The sequence below is a fragment of the Anser anser genome (assembly GCF_964211835.1).
Source record: "Anser anser genome assembly, chromosome: 14".
Taxonomy (NCBI): Eukaryota; Metazoa; Chordata; class Aves; order Anseriformes; family Anatidae; genus Anser; species Anser anser.
Window position 1 is genome coordinate 175305 of NC_139735.1, and position 18494 is coordinate 193798.

The following is an 18494-nucleotide window of genomic DNA, read 5'->3' on the forward strand; positions in this document are numbered from 1 at the left end:
CGCAAGCCGTCCTCCCCCTCCTGCCTCTGCCCCACAGTGCCCCGCGCCGCCCCGCCTGGCTCCGGCGCCGCTGCCGGGAGGCCCGAGGCTCGCGGTCTGGGGCGGCGGCAGCTCGGGAGTCGTTACCTAAAGCTGGAGGTAAACGCGCGTTTAAAAAGCAGCGTGGTGACAGCCGTGGCTGCGGGGTCCGAGCGGCAGTTTGGAGCGCGCCAGGTGGGCGTGAGCTGGCCGCGGAGGAATGGCGGCGGCGCTAGCCCGGGCCCGTCGCCGCGGGATGTGGCGGATTTCAAACGGCGCTTGGCAGGCGGCGAGTACCGTTTCACATCATTGCGTTACGGGGATGCTGCTGCCAGGATTAGCCGATACGCTTGAACAGTCCGCACGTAGAATGGTGCGGAGCCCCAGCCCTTGTCCTTTCCAACATCCTCAACCACAACAGACGTAGAGTGCTACACCTAGAGATGGGCACTTCACGGCTTTCTGCTCGTGCACCCAACAGCACTCAGACTGCAGTGAGGAGTAGGCGCTTTGCTCAGTATCAGAACAATGATCTTGAGGACATTTTTTCTTGTCCTTACTGTTTCCTCACTCTGGGAGAGTCACAGTTAACTTGACACTGAATCATCAGGAAAGGCAAGTTGTTTGCTTTTACCTACATGTATTCCAAATAACTGCGTCAGGTTGTTTTCAGATGACTGTTTTATCTTTGTTAGTTTCTGGTTACAGAGATACAGTTTACTGGGACGTGGGTAAGATGCTGAGTTCAAGTTTGTATTATGTGCCTGTCCTCAGAAGTCTATTTCTTCATTTCATCCCATTATCTGTACTTTTTATTATTTATTATTTTAGTCACCATGCGGGATGCAGATAAAATACGGGTCAGGTTCCAAGACACATTATTAAATCTAGAGAAGCTGAGAAGACATTTTTTTGGAAGCTGTATCTGCCCGTAGGAATTTCTGAGATAACTCATGAAATACATACCTATTCAACATCACTCAGTGCCAGGTCCTGCACTTTGGCCACAACAACCCCCTGTAGCATTACAGCCTTGGGGCAGAGTGGCTTGAAAGGTGTGCAGAGGAAAAGGATCTGGGGGTGCAGACTGATGCTCGCCTGAACACAAGCCAGCGGTGTGCCCACGTGGCCAAGAAGACCAATGGCATCCTGGTCTGTATCAGGAATAGTGCAGCCAGCAGGGAGGTGATCGTCCCCCTGTACTCTGCTCTGGTGAGGCTGCACCTTGAGTGCTGTGTTCAGCTTTGGGCCCCTCACTACAAGAAGGACATCAAGGCCCTGGAACGTGTTCAGAGAAGGGCTCTGAAGCTGGTGAAGGGCCTGGGACACAAGTCCTGTGAGGAGCGAGCGGCTGAAGGAACTGGGGTTGTTTAGTCTGGGGAGGAGGAGGCTCAGGGGAGACCTTATTACCCTCTACAACTACCTGAAAGGAAGGTGTGGGGAGCTGGGGGTCAGCCTCTTCTCACAGATAACTAGTGACAGGACTAGAGGAAACGGCCTCGAGTTGCACCAGGGGTGCAGTTTAGGTTGGAAATTAGGAGACATTTCTTCTCAGAGAGAAGTCATTGGAACGGGTTGCCCAGAGAGGTGGTGGCATCACCATCCCTGGGGGTGTTTAAGGAAAGGTTGGACTTGGTGCTTAGGGACATGGTTTAGTGCGTGACATTGCTAGTACGGCGATGGACCAGATGATCTTGAAGGTCTTTTCCAACCTTAATGATTCTATGATTCTGTTCAACGTAATAACTTGCCCCCCCCAAAAAAGAAAAAAAAAAAACAAAAAAAAAACCACAAGCTTCCATTAAAGACTACTTGTGCCTGTAGTAAAAGAATTTCAAGTTAATCTTATTGTGTGTTCTTTATAATTCTATAAAAGTACACATTACCAGATTCTTAATACACCAGAAAGCAGCAAGAAGTTGCACAAGCCTTTATATTTTTCCCTTTACAAGTAATTCTTGAACTCTAAGGCAGAAATTCTTGAACTCTAAGGAAGCTGTTTTAAAAATAGATTCAAAGGAATCCTGTGGCAGATGGAATCCAAGGTGAAGTTTTCATGAGTAGGTCTGTTTAAATGGCCTGCTTTTACTTCATTTCAGAATTCCTCCCTTCAGTAATGAAGGCCAAAAAAACCCCAAACCTTATGTGTGTATGTACATATTATTTTTTTTAACCTTTATTTTCTTTCATAATAGCCTAAGATAATACTGATTGATAGAAGGAATCAAACAGAGAAGAGGAACACTGTACGGAAAACTAGACAAGTTATAAAAAGTAGTTAAGTAACTGTGAATCTGGATGACATAATTCAGATAAGGAATTTCAAAATAGTCTTACCTAACCAAAGTAAAAATTTAAGCATGACTGCATAAATGCTTACGCAAGGAAGAATACTCAGTGTAAGTATGTGTTAAATCCAGTTGAAAAAGGCATCTCTGTTGGCTTAATACACCATGCTGGAAAAATTCAAGCTGTCAACAAGTGTACCTTTTTTGAGGGTGAAAAATGACTACATGCGTTCTCAACAACTTTACAAATACCTTGTTAATTATTTTTCCATCCTCAGAGATCTAGTAACATTATTTTTGCTTCAGTAAGTATACATTTTTTCTTCAGTTGTCTTTGAAGTATTAAACTCTACAAAATAACTCAAAAATGCACAAGCAACGTACTGAGTCTACTTTGTTGACATCAGCCAGATAATCCCATCTCTTTAAGAAGTTCATTCTTAGTAACCAACTAAAATTTGCACTCATTTGCATAGGATTTTTGTAGTTAACATAATTGCAAAACAGATTCTCTGCCCTATGCTGCCTATGTGTTTTATTTTAATACTCTTCATGAGAATGCTTGATACTGAATGAGAGGACAGGTCATCTAGTCTGAGGGATACATCCCTGGGCTCGGTGTTGAACTATAACAGTTAACAACAACTCTTAAAGAGTCCCAGCGTTTTAGTGCTTTGTCTTTTGTTAATGTTCAAAGGCCAGTAATCATGCAAACACAAACATTACAGGCATCAGAACTCCACACTGTCCTCCAAGCAAAGGAATGGTTTTCCAGACTTTCATTAATAATTGATACAGGGAGCATAGGCCATCAAACTTCAGTTAAATTTATATTCTCAACTATAGAAATACCTAGTCATTTTTCTGTTGCTAATTCTGTGGCACTGACTTCATAGTAGAAAATTGTTTCATGGGTTGTATCATATATTAATTTCAGAGGTAAAAGGGTAAAACCAGCTACTGCTGTTAACATGTACATACAAACTACAGACTTGGAAGCCTACAAAACCAGTTACCACAATTTCAACTTGAGAAAATTCACTTAAGTAAACACTGGGCTACATCCAAAGTTATCCCTTAACCACCAAATGTCTGCTTCTTCTGTTACCTCCAGTCTTTGTTGGTGGTCAACTGTCCAGAATCCAAAGGAAATTAGTGGCTAGCATGGCTGACATAGGAAGTGACTGTGTGCAAGATCCAGCCCATTTATTGTGAGAAAAGTGTGACTGATGCAGACACACACCTGTACAGTTTCATTTGTTTGTTTTTTTTTTTTACACACCCTCCCCTTCAATATACGCTGCATCTCAGGCCACCCCTTCCACAGACAGCAGCCATGTTCTTCGGAGAACTTTATTAAAATATATTCAAGAAGTAATCAAACATTTTCTAACGAGTCAGGAGAGAACTGAAGTGAGAATAACATCTGTACAGAGGACAGTGCTATCAGTTTTTGTTTACATGCTTTATTTCAATGTTTCACAGTTTAGTTATTGTCTACAAAAATATATTTCTGAAACTCTGAGTCCTCTATAAAAAAGCTGGTCAGCAGCAGTGACCCTGACAAACAAGAATGTACCTTGGAACAGTATGAGCACCTCCTGTAAGCAGGTTAGTGCAGCTAGGGCACTCCTGCCTCACCCTGGGAAACCTCTGTTCTTTGGGATTAAAGCTTTGCACTAGTCCTGAAGGAAGGCATTTTAAGAGGGGAAAAAATAAGAAAATCAAATCCTTCCACTTCTATGTACTGTACTAAGATTGGGAGGAGGAGCTGCGAGTCAGCAGCTGTGTATCACGCAGGAGAGGGTGCTATTGAAAGGGACTGGCACTCACAAGATGGAGAAGACCACAGTGTACTTCAGTATTAGTAATTTTTTCCTCTGAGCTATCTGTTCAGAACAGCCTTGGTCTGGTGATGATAGGTTGTCTATAAAGCAGGGGTACAAATGACATATACGCAGAGTAACTCTACAGGCACAGAGAGCCCTTCTTTGAGATCGTAGTCAAGGTTCTGTTCAGTTTTATCTCATCATTTTCTGCTGAGGCTTTCATCAAGGGGAAAGTTGCCTTATATCCCATCACAAGTCTACATGGTGTTGAAAAGAACTGTCACTATCATCAGTGCTGTCAGCTTCGATTCCTCAGTACCCATAACAAAGTATTTCTTACGCATCAGTTTCTTACTCCTACTCTTACTAGTCACCAAATATAAGAATTGAGAAACTCTTTGTGTCTTTCCACTCTTCCTCTGCTCAGAGCTACTTGACTGATCTTCAGAGACCACTGCAGTTAAAAAAAAATGACCTGCTGCCTTTCAAAAATGTACCTTGCATTGTGCTTTAGAAGAGAGAAGATGAATGTACTCTGATCCCCTGCATTCATGAAGCTCGTAACTAGAAGCCCCTTACCACAAAATAATCTGCAGACCTGAACCTCTAAGCAGGACAGGAATTTTCAGCAGAAAATAAGGAAACAGTAGTTATGGACAGACTGCTTCCCTAATGCAGTAACAGACAGAAGGATCAGCTGTCAGTCCTGACTGAAACTTCTCTCCACCTGCCCGTCAGAATAACAGTTTTCTGAGCTAATAGCTTGTAAAATTTAAGTTTTCTAGAAATTAAGAAATCAAAAAAGGGCTGCTGGTTATTTTAGGTACAGCTCAAATTGAAATGCTTCTGAACTCCAAGCTTTTCCTCAAAAAAACTCCTGTAACTTGTGCCTACCACCAGTCCCAGTCTGACCTGGTAAACCTGAGCAGCCAAGGAGGTATATGAATTTTAAGTAGAATGAGCATCATCCATGAAAAATGGAAGTCGAGAATCTTCATTAACATAAATACCTTATCAAAAAAGACACTCAGCAGTAGAGAACTAGAATTTCACTAATGCTAAAGTGTAAAATCTGTAAGAAAACACCTGAAGTTTACTTCTTGCCTCGTTTTCTTTCTTGAATTGCCAAGAGTTTTTTTCTGTTGTTTGTGTATTTTGGAGGTTGGGGACAGAGTGCAGGCAGACGTGTAGAGAGGAATATATCACTTCACCATATCACTAGTTAGCAATTACACAAATGCAGTACTGGAGAATAACTTAAAACCTGGAAAAAGCCTGAAACCTTTGCGACTCTGAAAGCTTTGTTCAGCTTCTCAAATTGTAAACAGCCTAAGCAGATAATTTCATCCACTCCTCAAGGTGTTTTTGCAGTCTGTTCCCAGCTATTCAGCTCCCAGTCACAGACACACAGAAGAGGGAGGAATCAAGGGAGGCAGACAAAACCACACCATATATGCCTCCTGTATAGCACCTACTTTAATGTACCCACACAACAGAAATAAATCAATCACGGATTGTTACATCTTGTGCATGGAAAGGCTATAACTGAAGTGTAACAAGATGAAATTTAAAGGAAAATTTAGAATTAAGGAAAATCTCCTGTGGAACCCGTTTTGCTGAAGACTCCTCTCCCCTCAAAGAATTGATTCATACTCAATCATTTGGGACAGAGAAATTGGAAAAGGCTTCAGAGTAACAACTCTGCCTTGGCTTCAGGTGATAAGCTAATTGTATTCTCTTTTCTCCTTTAGTATCACAAGGCTAAAAAGCTCCGTTTTACTCTACCCACTATTGAAGATGCAGTATATGCTAGCAGAGCTACACCAACTAGAGTAATTTGGTCAAGCCTTAAAAGCTGTGTTTTCCATGAGCAGAGACAAGGGTCAGCAGCACTGGTATGTTACTTCTAGTTGATGCAGTTATGCCTACAAAATTCTGTAGTACAAAGCTTAGAATTTTAACATAACATACCTTGTGAATAAACAGCGCCATTAGACTGAGGTACGTGTGTGCGAGGAACCAGCAATTGCAGCTGCAAATTATTGCTACTTGCTGTCTCCCAGTGCAAGTTTTTCCTATTTCTGCGTTCTCTTGCCTTCTCTGAGGTACGCAGACTCCACAGTGAATTATTCTGAAGCCTCGCAAACACAGTGGCCACCAGAACACAGTTGGTGACTTTTTAATCCATTCCAAATGATTTATAAGACTGACTTCGAGACTGTCACTTTTACGTTTGCACCTACTACTGCATAGAGAAAACTTACGGTCAAGAACAAGCAGTGCCTGCGCTGTCTGTTCTCACAGAAAACCTTGATTAAAACAATGCACAGAGCTGAGGCTGCATTCTGCCAACAGCGTAATACAGACAAGAGTCACTTCTCCAATTTCCTAATCTTTTTCTGATATATCCCATGCCTATTCTTTGAGAGGTTCAGTCAAATGGAACGTAAGCTGCTACAAGTCACAACTGAAAAATGTGCATTGGTGTCTGGTATTAGGAGCACTGAGGGCCTTTCCTGATCAGGCAGCTCTACCTCTCCCATTTTCAAGTGCACTAAAGACAGTTCCCTGTCACAGATGATCGAGGCAGACATATAGGAAAAATCACTGGTTAAACCAAGTATTTCCAAGGGGAGGCAAGGTCACTGCTGCCCTGCCCCAGAGAAGGAGAAAGATTCACTGAGAGATAATAACTAAAAGGGTTATAAAATAAAGGCAAGAGCTAAAGTTTGCCAGTAATGAAATGCATCCTCCTGTCCTATATGAACAGGAAACAGTCTCTGTATGGTGTTAAAGAAGGTCCTAGGAGGAGATGTCCTCCTATTTTTTTCTGCTGACAGAGGAAAGGAGAGAGAGATGCTGCTACTGGTCAGCAGGAATCTCTCTATCTGCATCCAGTTTACTCGTCTCTCCTGGGGAAGGGGTACGTGGTGCAGAGAGGGAAACAGAAGGGATTCCATGAGCTACAATCCCTTCCACTACTGGTGGTTCTGGTAGCCCAGGGGTGGCTACTCCCACTACTCCTGGAGGAAACCTGAAACCAACAGAAACAGAAATTACATGTTTGGTCCAACAGAGTTTTGCAAGAGAAAAGGAGCTGTGCCCTTAGGCACCTGCTGAATACAAATCCCTTTTTCTAGGGGAACTGCTCCAAGACAGAACACAGGAAAAGTCTCCAGAGCTGAAGAGTTGCAGTTACATCCTATTACCAAATGACACCTGTTCTCAGACAGGCAGAGACAGTTTCAGGTCACATGCTAAGCATTTGGAAGGCAAGTACAAAGTTTATATCCTGTGGGAAACAGCATGAGGCACAGCATGAAGATATCCTGAAGAGCTGGAAATTCCCTCCCCATCAGCAGGAAGAGTACAAGCTACCAGCTATCCTTCACTGGGATCCAAGATAGAAAAGTAAGGCTGTTTTCTTAGTTTAGCTAAGAAATAAGATAAAGAATAGTAGAGAGATACAAATTGCTAATAAACTATTTACTTCCATACTGCCTCCCCATGCCTTCTCGATAAATGTATCTGAACCTATCCACAATCATTCAGCAGGTCTGTAACAACCCAAAATACACCCTTACTTAGGCCACTGCCCAAATTTACCGGACAATGTCTTTCTGAGAGTCCTCATCTGAGCTACTGATAAGAACTGTGCTTTGTTTATACAGACATAGTGATATGTGCACCTTCTAAATGTTAAGATCCAGTTCTCTTTTCAGGCACCCAGGAGGCTTTGTTATATCAAAAGATTTCTTGGGCAGGTCTTGCAAGGATTTGGAAAAATTAACCAATATTCAGTTTGAACAAAACGTAACCAGGCAAATGCTAAATCTTAGTATGGTTTCAGTAGTGCTGCAGTTAAGTTTCTGGAAATTGCTCATTTAAAGAGTACATAGGAACAGAAACACATCTGCTTGCAGGTACAAGTAGTTCTCAAACCCAAAGAGGAACGTTGGCCTATTTCAGCACGAAAATAGGCTTGGAAGCAATAACCTACATATCTCACCTGTATGCTGCAGCTCCATTGAGTTCTGGGTGGACACTTGCAGGATCAATAGTGGACCACTGCGCTGCTAACAGCAAATACTCCTTATTAACACAGTTCCTCAAAGCATCAGGTATGTGACCTGCAGGAGCACCAAGAATGACAGAAAACAAAACAGAACAGAAAAACGAGACAAATAGAAGGTGCTCATCCCTAGCAGTATTTACGAATGAAAGTAAAAAGGAAACACTCAGCACTCTAATTCCACGGGATAACACTGGACAGGGGAGACTCCTCTGAACAACTGGTCTCTGAAGAACACAGGAAACTGATCCTTCCTTCCCACTTCTGTGATCTTGGGGAAATCACTGGCCATGTAAACTGCAATCACCATGGCTCACCTTTCCCAAGAGACAACATGTGCTACTCCAGAAAAAGGTGTACGGAGTAACTGTCAAAAGGAATTACTGCAAAGGATTTAGAAGATGTAGTTTCAGTGAAACTCAATAAGAGTTTCAACGCCTTCCCAAGGAGAGAAAGTGCCATTCCAGCATTAGTTACTACATTCTCAAAAGGCAGAGGGACAATTACCAACTTACACTGCAGTTCCAGAAACCAGTTACTGAGTCTAAGAACAATCAGCAGTTCCAAATCCGTAATCCTTGCAGTGAACTAACAAAGGAATCCTAATCCAGCAGCAGCTGCAGAACACACAGTCTTCCTCATTACCTGTAATAGCTCTGCGGATCTCTTTAGCTGCATCTTCTCTGGACTCAATGGAAGCTTGCTCACTGTACCAGGCAGTGTGTGGGGTGCAGATCACATTGGGTGCATCTTTTAAGGGTCCCTGAGCAAAGCTGTGGGGAAAAAACCAGTTTTTTCTCTCCCGAAGTGATAACTCCATCTGTCCTCTCAGGTATCAACATAACTTAAACAAGAAAGAATCATCTAGTGCTTGAGTAACGTAACAGGCATGCAGGTGCAGTGATACCTGAAAGGCTCAGATTCATGTACATCCAATGCTGTTCCTCTGATTCTCCCCTCTTTCAAGGCTTGAGCTAAGGCTTTCTCATCAACCAGCCCTCCCCGGGCTGTGTTCACTAAGAAGCAGCCCTGGCGCATCTGAAAGAAGAAAAATATTAAGTGGGTTGATAAAGACTTCCCAGGGGAACAAAGTGAATCTTGGGAACTCTACTGGAAATGAACAGGAGCCTGCAGTGATTAGATGAGGCCTGGACGAACTAGGAGTGCTCTCACTGCAAAGCTAACCACAGGGGAAATGCCTGCAAGCAATGCTTGAGAAATTTGCTTTAAAACTGAACAAAGAAAACCACAATACAACAAGGGCAAAAGTGGAACTCTCAAATTTTGCACTCCATATTCATCCTACTAATTTAAAGAAGAAAGAGGACATGAATCAAGTATGCAGCTACACAAAACTGGACTATGGTGTCCAGATGTCTCTCATGAAAGCACTGAAAAGCATTCAGACTAGTGGAGTAGAGCCCGAGACTGGCTTTGCAGTGGGCTTGGACAGAAAGACTTTGGCAGAGCTGTGTAAAGAAGCTTGCATAGTTCCATCCACACCAGATCTGGCTCTAACCAGCATAGCCAGTTATGCATTTTAAAGGTAATTTTAAATTATTTAATCACCTAAAACATTCTTAATAAGTGAAATTACTTGGCGAAAAGAGCCAATCCTATTTTTCTCTTAACAAGAAATTCTATAAGCACAAAGCACAGGCACCCAGATCCACATGCTCCCAGCCTCCTCCGAAGGCAGCAGGAGGCACACAGCAGAGGCAGCAGGATTCACACGCTCTCAGCCTCTGTGAAAGCAGCAGTTTCTGTTTGCATTCATTTCCACAGTGCTCTGTGGGGGAAATCAAGCTCCTGCTGCACCTGTTTAATAGTGAAGTCATTGATGAGGTGATGGTTATGTTCATTCAGGCTGCAGTGCAATGTGATGCAATCGCTGTGCATTAGTAGATCCTGCAGGGTTCCTACTCGTTGTAAACCCAAGGATCGCTCCACTCCATCCGGCAGATAGGGATCATAGAAAATCACGTTGAAGCCAAAGGACTTGGCTCGCAGAGCCACTGCCTGTCCAACTCGGCCTTCACAAAAGAAAACCCACAATCATCAAGGAAAGGTAAAACAAACTTTTAAAACAAGATACTGGGGTAGACTGGGAGCCTACACTGGAGTTTACTGCCAAGCCCAAGGTACTGCAGCCCTGGACATTCCTAGGATTGCCACAGCAATCTAGAGGAGGCTATTCAGTGCTGATGTCATTCGACTAATTCTAGTCATTCCCCATGCAATAGACAGAGCTTACCCTAAAATAAGCTGTTTTTCAAACCAAATCTGTACCCTGTTTCAGAGGCAGCAATAGTCTGATCACAAGAACTTGGAGAAGGAATTGGTAGCTTTCAGGCAGCTTTGTTACTGATACAGAGCCTAGCACACAGGGAAGCAGTCACTGAGAATAGCTGTCTGTTCCAATTCATCCAACCATCTGAGTAAGGAAAAAAATCCCCAATCCCATGATATATACTCAACTCTTGAAGATGTTCAGCTGCACTGAGTAAGGCACTAGCATTTCTTATCAGTCAGTGTGTTTCATAATGAACAGCTGTAAAATTATCCTTTTTTTTATTCTCCAGTCTGTGACTCTTAGGTTCCCAAAAACATTCACAGTTTGCTTTTCAGTCTAACGATTCCCATCACTTACCTAGTCCAATGATGCCCAAAGTCTCCCCACGGATACGCACAGCGCCTCCAGCCACCTCTCGAATCTGCTCCACACTTGAAGCTCGGTTCCCCTCCCGCATAGCTTGATGTAGCCAAGTAACACGGCGATAGAGGTTCAAGATGTGGCAGAGGGTAGAATCAGCAGTCTCCTCTACTGAGGAGGAAGGGATGTTGCAAACTGCAATACCTACAAAGCCACAGAGTTCATACGAGATTTTTAGCATCACAACACTAAACCAAAATTCAGCTCTTTAGGCATAAATGCTGAAACGTAATTCAGTGCTCCAGAACTACTGCCAAGAAACACAGGATTCATTTCAGAAGCTGATTCTACTATCAGTCAGCTTTTTAACCCCAAGGAAATTCCACTCCTTCCTTACAAATATCTATTTGATTGACATCCTCACAAGAAAAAAATTAGCTGAAATGCGAAAACTGGATCACACAAGTGACAAAAGAAACCTACTGTTTTAGAAGGTCTGCACTGAAAAAGATGCACTCATTTCAGAGATACTCCTGACAGATTAACTGACAGATTGTAGAAGAATTAAGAAGACAGATGGTTGTGCTTTCATGCTTCACAGTCCAGATGCTCACTCAACTAACAGCTTCCCCATGAGCAACACTAAGTAACTACCTCATTAAATGCAGAGAGAAACCACACGAGTTTGAAGTTACATTTAAAAATAACAACACATAACACTCCCACTCTAGAATAATACACAGCCACAAGAGACCATAAAACCAAGGCTAGAACTATCAGGTAAATTACTAATGCCAGCAGAGTTAAGGTGTTTGAAGCACAAATTACTGCCAGAAAAAGAAAAGATGCCAGAGCACTTCAGCAATATCTGGTCATTCCTGAACTGCCTATCCAAAATAAAAACAAAACTACAAAACAAAACAACAACAACAAAAAAAAAGAGGAGAGGAGAGGCAGGCAGCATATCACTTCCCTGCTGCTATCCTTCAACAATCTATTGCTCCTGAACAGGGGTAAGCACCACTTCAGAAGAGATTTTTTTCATGTTATTTTTAGCAGCCAAGAAATAAAAATAGCTAAATTAAAAAAAAAAGGGACTCTGAAACGTAATGCTTGTCAAACCAAGCAAAATTTTCCTCCTCAAATTCCATCATCTATCTAAAAAATAGAAATAAAATATAGGTAATGATTGAGGACACAAAATTCAGCACTACATCGCTCTTTTGTAAGCCTATTACATAGGAGACATTGAACTAAATTCAGATCACACTTTCCTCTCAAGTGAACTACATCAACGGCCCCGCACAATCCCAGATATCCAATACCTTTTCTCTATCGAATCATTTACAACTGTGTCATAATGCCACACAGATGATTTGGAGAAGATGAAAAAGGCAAACAGGAAAACCTAACTTCTTATCATCTCACTAGTTAACATCTCATTCAACTTCAGACAAACCAGATACATTCATCTCTTACGTAAGTAGGCACAAATTTGTGTTTACATGCAATATGATGCTCAAGTGTAAGAAGACACAATCACACAACAGCCCTTTGCACCAGTTTGGGGATTCAGAACATACAAGGAACAGTACTGTACTTTGGAATGAATTAAAGGGTCTGACTAAAAGCACAGAAATAATCATTAATTGTCCAGCCAGAAAGTGTAATGGCTGAATAAGAGCCAAAGACCTTGCCAGGAATTCTTGGGAATCTAGACAAACATGCATTCTTCATTTGTTTGCAGTTCATCTGTTCTTACAGGTCTTGAAATTGTATTGCCTATTACAATTTTATATATAAATACTTGCACTTGGTTTAAGCTTAATCTGATTTGTATTAAGTCAGGTTTCAAATAACTGACACAACCTTAAAAAAGAAGGCATGGGGTTCTTAGCTGATCCACCTCCTTAAGGAGACTAGAGTCTAAAAGCCTCACTGCCATATGTTTAATAATGAATAGCAGCTTTGTGTCACCTGATCCAGAGATCCTTCACATGCCTAAACTTCTACAGGGATCCATAAGATACCGAAGCAGTACCCATATATAAAAAAACAAACAGAAAAATAAATCACTAATCAAGCATTTGCAGTGAGTTTACCCGTTACAGGCTGCTTTCAGATGTCAGTTTGCTCAGTTGTTTCCCCACAAACAACCCAAAACTGCCTCACTAAAGAGAGGTTATCTAGACATCATATATAGCTTTCTGAACCTTAGACAATAGCAAAGGGTCTGATATCTATAGCAGAGTAATTTGAGAACTGAGAATCTTCCTTTCAGGCCACCTACCAGCTCAGATATTTCTCTGCTTCCTGAAGATGCCTCCTACTAAGCAATTCAAAATTTTTTTTACATAAAGGTTTCTAAAGCACTCAGTTATAGACAGAAAAACATGTGCAGTGTTCTACTTCTCATTCAGTTCTGATCACATCATAACCCTAATGGTGTCACCATACCTAATTCTGCAGCAGATTTGATGTCAACATTGTCATAGCCACTGCCAATACGCACAATGACCCTGAGGGCTTTGAATTTCTCCAGATCCTGACGAGATAGCGTAATGGTGTGATACATCAGAGCTCCTACTGCCTCATTCAGTACCTACAACAAAAAGCAGTCCAAATCAATCTCTACTTTGTTACTCAAAGAGACAGAGCTCTATGCCCAAACGCTTGTATATTTTCTTCCCCACCTTTTCATGGATTTCCTGAGTTGACTGAGCGTCGCAAAATGCCACTGTAGCAACATCCTTCAGGATGGGCATCTCCACAGTGCAATCTCTTCCATCCAGGAGCGCAACCAGTGGCCGTGCTGGCATTGGGCCATTCACAAGAGGAGGCCGTATGCCTATAAAGAAAGTCAACAGAAACAATTGTATGAAAGACAAGAAATCTGGAGCCCTCATTTGCTAGTCCAATAAATCACTAGTTCTTCTGGAACTCTACAGTATTTATGAAGGGATTACTTAAAGCAAAAGAAATAAACAGGAAACCAACAGGGAAGTGAACCTAGGGGAGGGGGGGAAGCCCTCTGCCATTCCTACTTCAACATTAAAAAAAAGTCTGATAGAGAATAAGGTAACGGAGGAGACCTCGTAAGCACATACGCTTGCTCTAGACTCCCGAAACTAAGAATGAAGTCCGTTCGGGCCTACTGCCTCCTCGCGCCTCACATTCCCAGGCACCAATTCCGCTTCCTTCCGAGGCGTGCGGAAGAACCCGCGCACTGGCGGTGCCCCCGCGGTCAGCCCCCGCGAGGCGCTGGCGCTGCCTCCGCCTCAGCGGCGCGGAGCGCGCGGCTCCCGGCAGGGAGCGCCGCAGCCGGGCCCGGGGCCCCGCCGCACAAGGCCGCGCTGCCGCCGGGCGCCGGGACCGCCCGCCCCGCCTCACCTTCGCAGATCCGGTCCAGCCGCTGCCGCTTCACTTTGTGCCGGTCCATGAGCCGAGCCGGGTCGCGCCGCTCAGCGCCGCGGAGGAACGCGCCGCTGCTCGCCGCCGGCTCCCGCGGCAAAGCGGAAGGGCCGGGCCGCGGCCCCGCGGCCCCGCAGCCGTGGAGGCCTCGCAGCCGCAGCGCCGCTCGCTTCCGCTTCCGGCCGCTGCCGCCGCGCCCCTCCGCGGGCCGTCCCACGAACCCCCGCGGCGCGGCAGCGAGCGAGGCCCTTCGCCCCCGGCCCGGGCCGCGCCCCGGCGCTACTCCTCCTCCCCGGCCATGGCGGGCCGCACGGGCCCTGCGGGAGCAGTGTCCGCCGGCCGGCCGGGCACCAGCGCCGCGGCCTGCCCCGCCCGCGCAGCCGCCGAGCCGCGAGCCCCGCCGGGCGGAAGGCGCCGCCCTGCCGCGGGCCGCCAGCGGCCAGGGACCGCGCGGCAGGGCCCAGGGCCCAGCGCGCCGCCCGCCCCGCCCCGCCCCGCCGCCCGCCGGGCTCCCGGCCCGCGCTCTCCGGGGCTGCCTCGCACGCTGGGCAGTCGGTGTCACGGAACCGGCGTGTGAGGGCCTTCGGGCGGGCAGCTCCTCGTTGCTGGACGAAGGGGCTCGTGTACCACCCGTGAGGAAACAGCCAAAAGGAGGGCGGGGCGCATGAAGGGCTTGTAAACATAGCGAGCTGTTTACGAATACCTGTCACCAGAAGGGGTAATAAGCACGACGAGAGTGATTTCAACCAATCGCAAGCTGTGTGCTTGCCTACACCTTTACAGCTCTTTTGGGAGGGGGGTGGGAAAAGCTGCTCTGGGCACAAATGCTAAGCCATGCGAAACTCTAAGGAGGACGGAGTCTCACAATAACTGCTGTTCTAAGTTGGTACTACTCTTTCTTCAGGTATATGCACTGCCAATAGTGACAGAAAAACACCAAGATCTGCACTTCATCACACCAGAGGCTGTGAGTGGTGGTCTTTCCTCCTGTCCATCATCTGTGAGATTGTGTGTTTTTCTTGCCATACGCAAACATGCTGCCCTATTACTTCTCTGCCTTCCTTACTAATATGCTTCACTGTTTTATTGAAAAGTTTAGTAAGGCCTGTGTCATGCCTTCTCTCTCTGCTGTTTTAAGACCTTGGCTAAAGTCATGGGTGCACTTGTGTTAAACCTAGTGAGGTGGCCCCTTCACAGATGGTTCCTGCTGTGCAACCAGAGTTTTCCATCTTGGCCGTGTCCCACCTATTCTTTCTTTTCTTACTGTTAAAACTCTATAAAACTGTCCGTTGTGTATTTTATAGGTGGCTGCTCTGCTCTCTGGGCAATTTCAAAGCCTGATTGATAAGTTCTACATCCTTGACTGCCACTATCCCTGTGAGTATAAGGGGATAGATATATCAAGATGAGGGAGCTGGGTAAGTTGTGGTGGTCGAGGGGCTGAGGAGGCAAAAGGGGTGCGGATGAAGACACTTAAAGATGAAGCAAAATTATGCGAGGTAGAGCGATTGGGGTATTAGATGATTTTGTAAGAGCAGGCTGTTGAGTAAGGTAGTGCTTCTGGGGGCTAATGGCTGTCTTCCCCAGAGAAAATTTGGTTTCTACAGTGTCTATACAGAGACTGTAGTTTTCCATTTCAAGGCACTCAGGGGTTTATAGACCTATGTCAGATCTTCCTTAGTCATTTCTTCTTGACTGAAGAACCTCTGTGTATTCACCTCTTCCATGCTGGGAAACCATTTTGTACTTTGATCACCCCTGCTTTGTACCTCTCCCATCTCTGTAATATTCTTTTGAGTTAGAGGACCCAGAAGGACTTAATACAGTTGCATTATGATCTCTGTTTTGTTGTTTGTTCTTAATATTTGATTAGGTTTTAGTTTGGGTTTTGCCATTACTGAGTTCATGAGAACATATAATAGGCAGTTCTGTGAAACTCTGAAGACCTTCCTCCCAAATAGTCTGTGTGATCACTGTTTATGTAAAGTTAGCATTGCTTTCTTCCCATCTCCCTGTATAAGCTAACATAGATAAAGATACTCATGGAGTGCTGGACTCCTAGTTGTTTCAGCCACTAGACTATGGTCCCTGTATCCCCTGTAAGTGCTGGCATGGATAAACAATGATTCTGGCCACACTGAGAACATACTGGCTTACATGATACACTATCTAGTTTTGTCTGCCCAGCATCCCACAGTAATAACCACTTGACATAATGCATTTTCCTTCCATTCACCAGGAACTCTGTGAACCCCAGAGCTATTGTCCAATGCAACATTAGGACTTCAAAGCAGAGTTGCTGAAATTCCACACCACAAGCAAGTCATAGACTTTGTAGTGAAGGAAGCAGGACCAGATCACTCGCCTCGTGAAACTGTGAGCACCAAAGCAATAGCTGGAGTGGAAGCTGCTTAAGAGAGTTCTGCCTTCCAGAGCAAAGTTTTCTTCCCTGAAGACAACTAGACTGTGATGGTGAAAGAAAGAGAACCTTCCTTGTTCTACTGACAGGGCTAGGACAAATTAGGAAGTCTGTTTAAAAAATCTCAGTGCTGCCTCTGTGGGACACTGGCTGAGCATAAAGCCTCAAATAAAACAGTACCATAGCTGCTTAGGGAAAAGAACAGGCTTTCTTCAATAAAGACTAAGCCAGCTTTCAGGTTGTCTTGTCTAAAGCCTGCAAGGTAGTGTATGTCATCAGTTGAGCTCAGCTCTCCTGCTTCAGACAGGACTGCCCGTGTTTCTTTTTACTACTAAACACTGCTGTGGATTTTGTTGTTAGTTGTCACTTCTCACTGGTAAAATAAGGAACTGGAGCAGACTGAAGTGTATGAGAACTGGACCTTCTTTCCTGTGGCAATTAAAAAAGCTAGGCATGCAGATGCTATTGGATATCTAAAATGATTTCTCAGCCCATCAGTAGCCAGGATCAGGTATGCCCAGCAAATAAGTCTCCAACAACTGCTTCTATAAGGATCAACAGTGAGAACTGGAAAAATACTAATTTCTCTATCATGTCTGTTAAGCCGTTATTGACATGGTCTTCCCAACCTGTGGCTATTAAACCACAAAAACAAATTTTTTTTGAGTACTGGCTCAGCGTAATTGGATTGTTGGCATATCTGTTTAGATTCTTTGTGGTGGGGATGACAAGTCTGAAACAATTATCTGTACGTATATTTAAATAGCACCAGCCAGCAGATGAGGTTAGTGAAAGCAGCTATCTGTAAGGGAAGTCTGTTCAAATTCTATTTTTGGGATGTTTTTCCAGCCTCCTGTGCTGCAGCTGAGAGTGGCTGTTTTCAGAGACAGACAAGGACTAGGTGGAACTCTATCCTGTGTCTTTCTGCCACTCCAAAAGTTTGGCATGGTCTCCGAGACTGTATCTAATAAGAAAGATCAGACTAAGCTTTCTTACCCCTCAAATTAGAAAATTACCAAGATAAAGAAACACTAATGTTAATTGTATCATACACAATGAGCTTGTATGTTCTGTTTTACAGCTAACATGTTGCCACAGAGCTCTTGACAAATAAAAAAAAGAAATTAAATATGGGTGGTGATGGTAGACAGGGTGGGGGAGGGAATGTTGCTTTTTCAAATTCTGTTAGAATCGCAGAATCATCTAGGTTGGAAAAGACCTCCAAGATCACCTAGTTCAACCTCTGACCTAACACTAACAAGTCCTCCACTAAACCAAAGTTAGGTGCCAGAATAAACCAAATTGTAATCTACCAGTTATGTATGTTTTAACTTTCTCCTGCCCTAAGGAGTAATACTTCTGAGGGCTATAATTCTCAGAAGATGGGTCCATATTAATTTATCATCTCTTATCAGATTATTTATGAGTTCGTATCTAGCAAAACCTATCTGAGAGCAAGAGAGTCTGAAGATCGTGTACACTAGGAAGAGAGAAACAGTGATTAACACAGTACTGTCCCTAGCAGTATTTTCTACACAGCACTCCGGGCACACTTGTTTATAAGGGCTGAGGTGACTGACAGAGCTGGCTTTCCCCTGCTGCTGTCCAGGGCTTCTGGACACCCTGTGGGGAAAAGACCCACCAGGTGGCACTCCTGCAGCACTACTTGGGGACCACGGTCAAAATTCAGTGCAGCCAACTGCTTTTCCAGCACATCTCACTCCTAGGAGAAGGGAATTAAGACGGGTCTTTCCTGAGAGATGTCACAAACAAGAACTGCAGAGTACAGTAGAATATCTAGTGT

General features: G+C 44.2%; 1 protein-coding gene and 2 long non-coding RNA genes across 4 annotated transcripts; 2 read left to right on the forward strand and 1 right to left on the reverse strand.

Moving 5' to 3' along the window:
- Positions 1-38: 38 nt before the first annotated feature.
- On the forward strand, positions 39-7630 carry LOC310881239. Its single transcript, XR_014572259.1, has 2 exons — positions 39-138; positions 7276-7630. It is a non-coding gene; the product is annotated as an uncharacterized lncRNA (long non-coding RNA).
- Positions 3757-14626, reverse strand: LOC310881236 (C-terminal-binding protein 2-like). Of its 2 annotated transcripts, none has more exons than XM_083798286.1 (9): positions 14251-14626; positions 13554-13708; positions 13318-13462; positions 10858-11064; positions 10026-10240; positions 9115-9245; positions 8853-8980; positions 8145-8265; positions 3757-7169 (listed from the first exon to the last, which is right to left on the reverse strand). In XM_083798286.1, the coding sequence occupies exons 1-9, from the start codon at positions 14297-14299 to the stop codon at positions 6998-7000; spliced, it is 1323 nt and encodes a 440-aa protein (XP_083654412.1). In that variant the 5' UTR covers positions 14300-14626; the 3' UTR covers positions 3757-6997. The 2 variants fall into 2 exon arrangements, with proteins under 2 accessions (XP_083654412.1, XP_083654413.1); XM_083798287.1 differs by lacking the exon at positions 14251-14626 and adding an exon at positions 13968-14117.
- Positions 14627-14702: 76 nt separating this feature from the next.
- On the forward strand, positions 14703-17814 carry LOC310881238. The gene is made up of 4 exons (XR_014572258.1): positions 14703-14989; positions 15176-15238; positions 15576-15648; positions 16511-17814. It is a non-coding gene; the product is annotated as an uncharacterized lncRNA (long non-coding RNA).
- Positions 17815-18494: the final 680 nt, after the last annotated feature.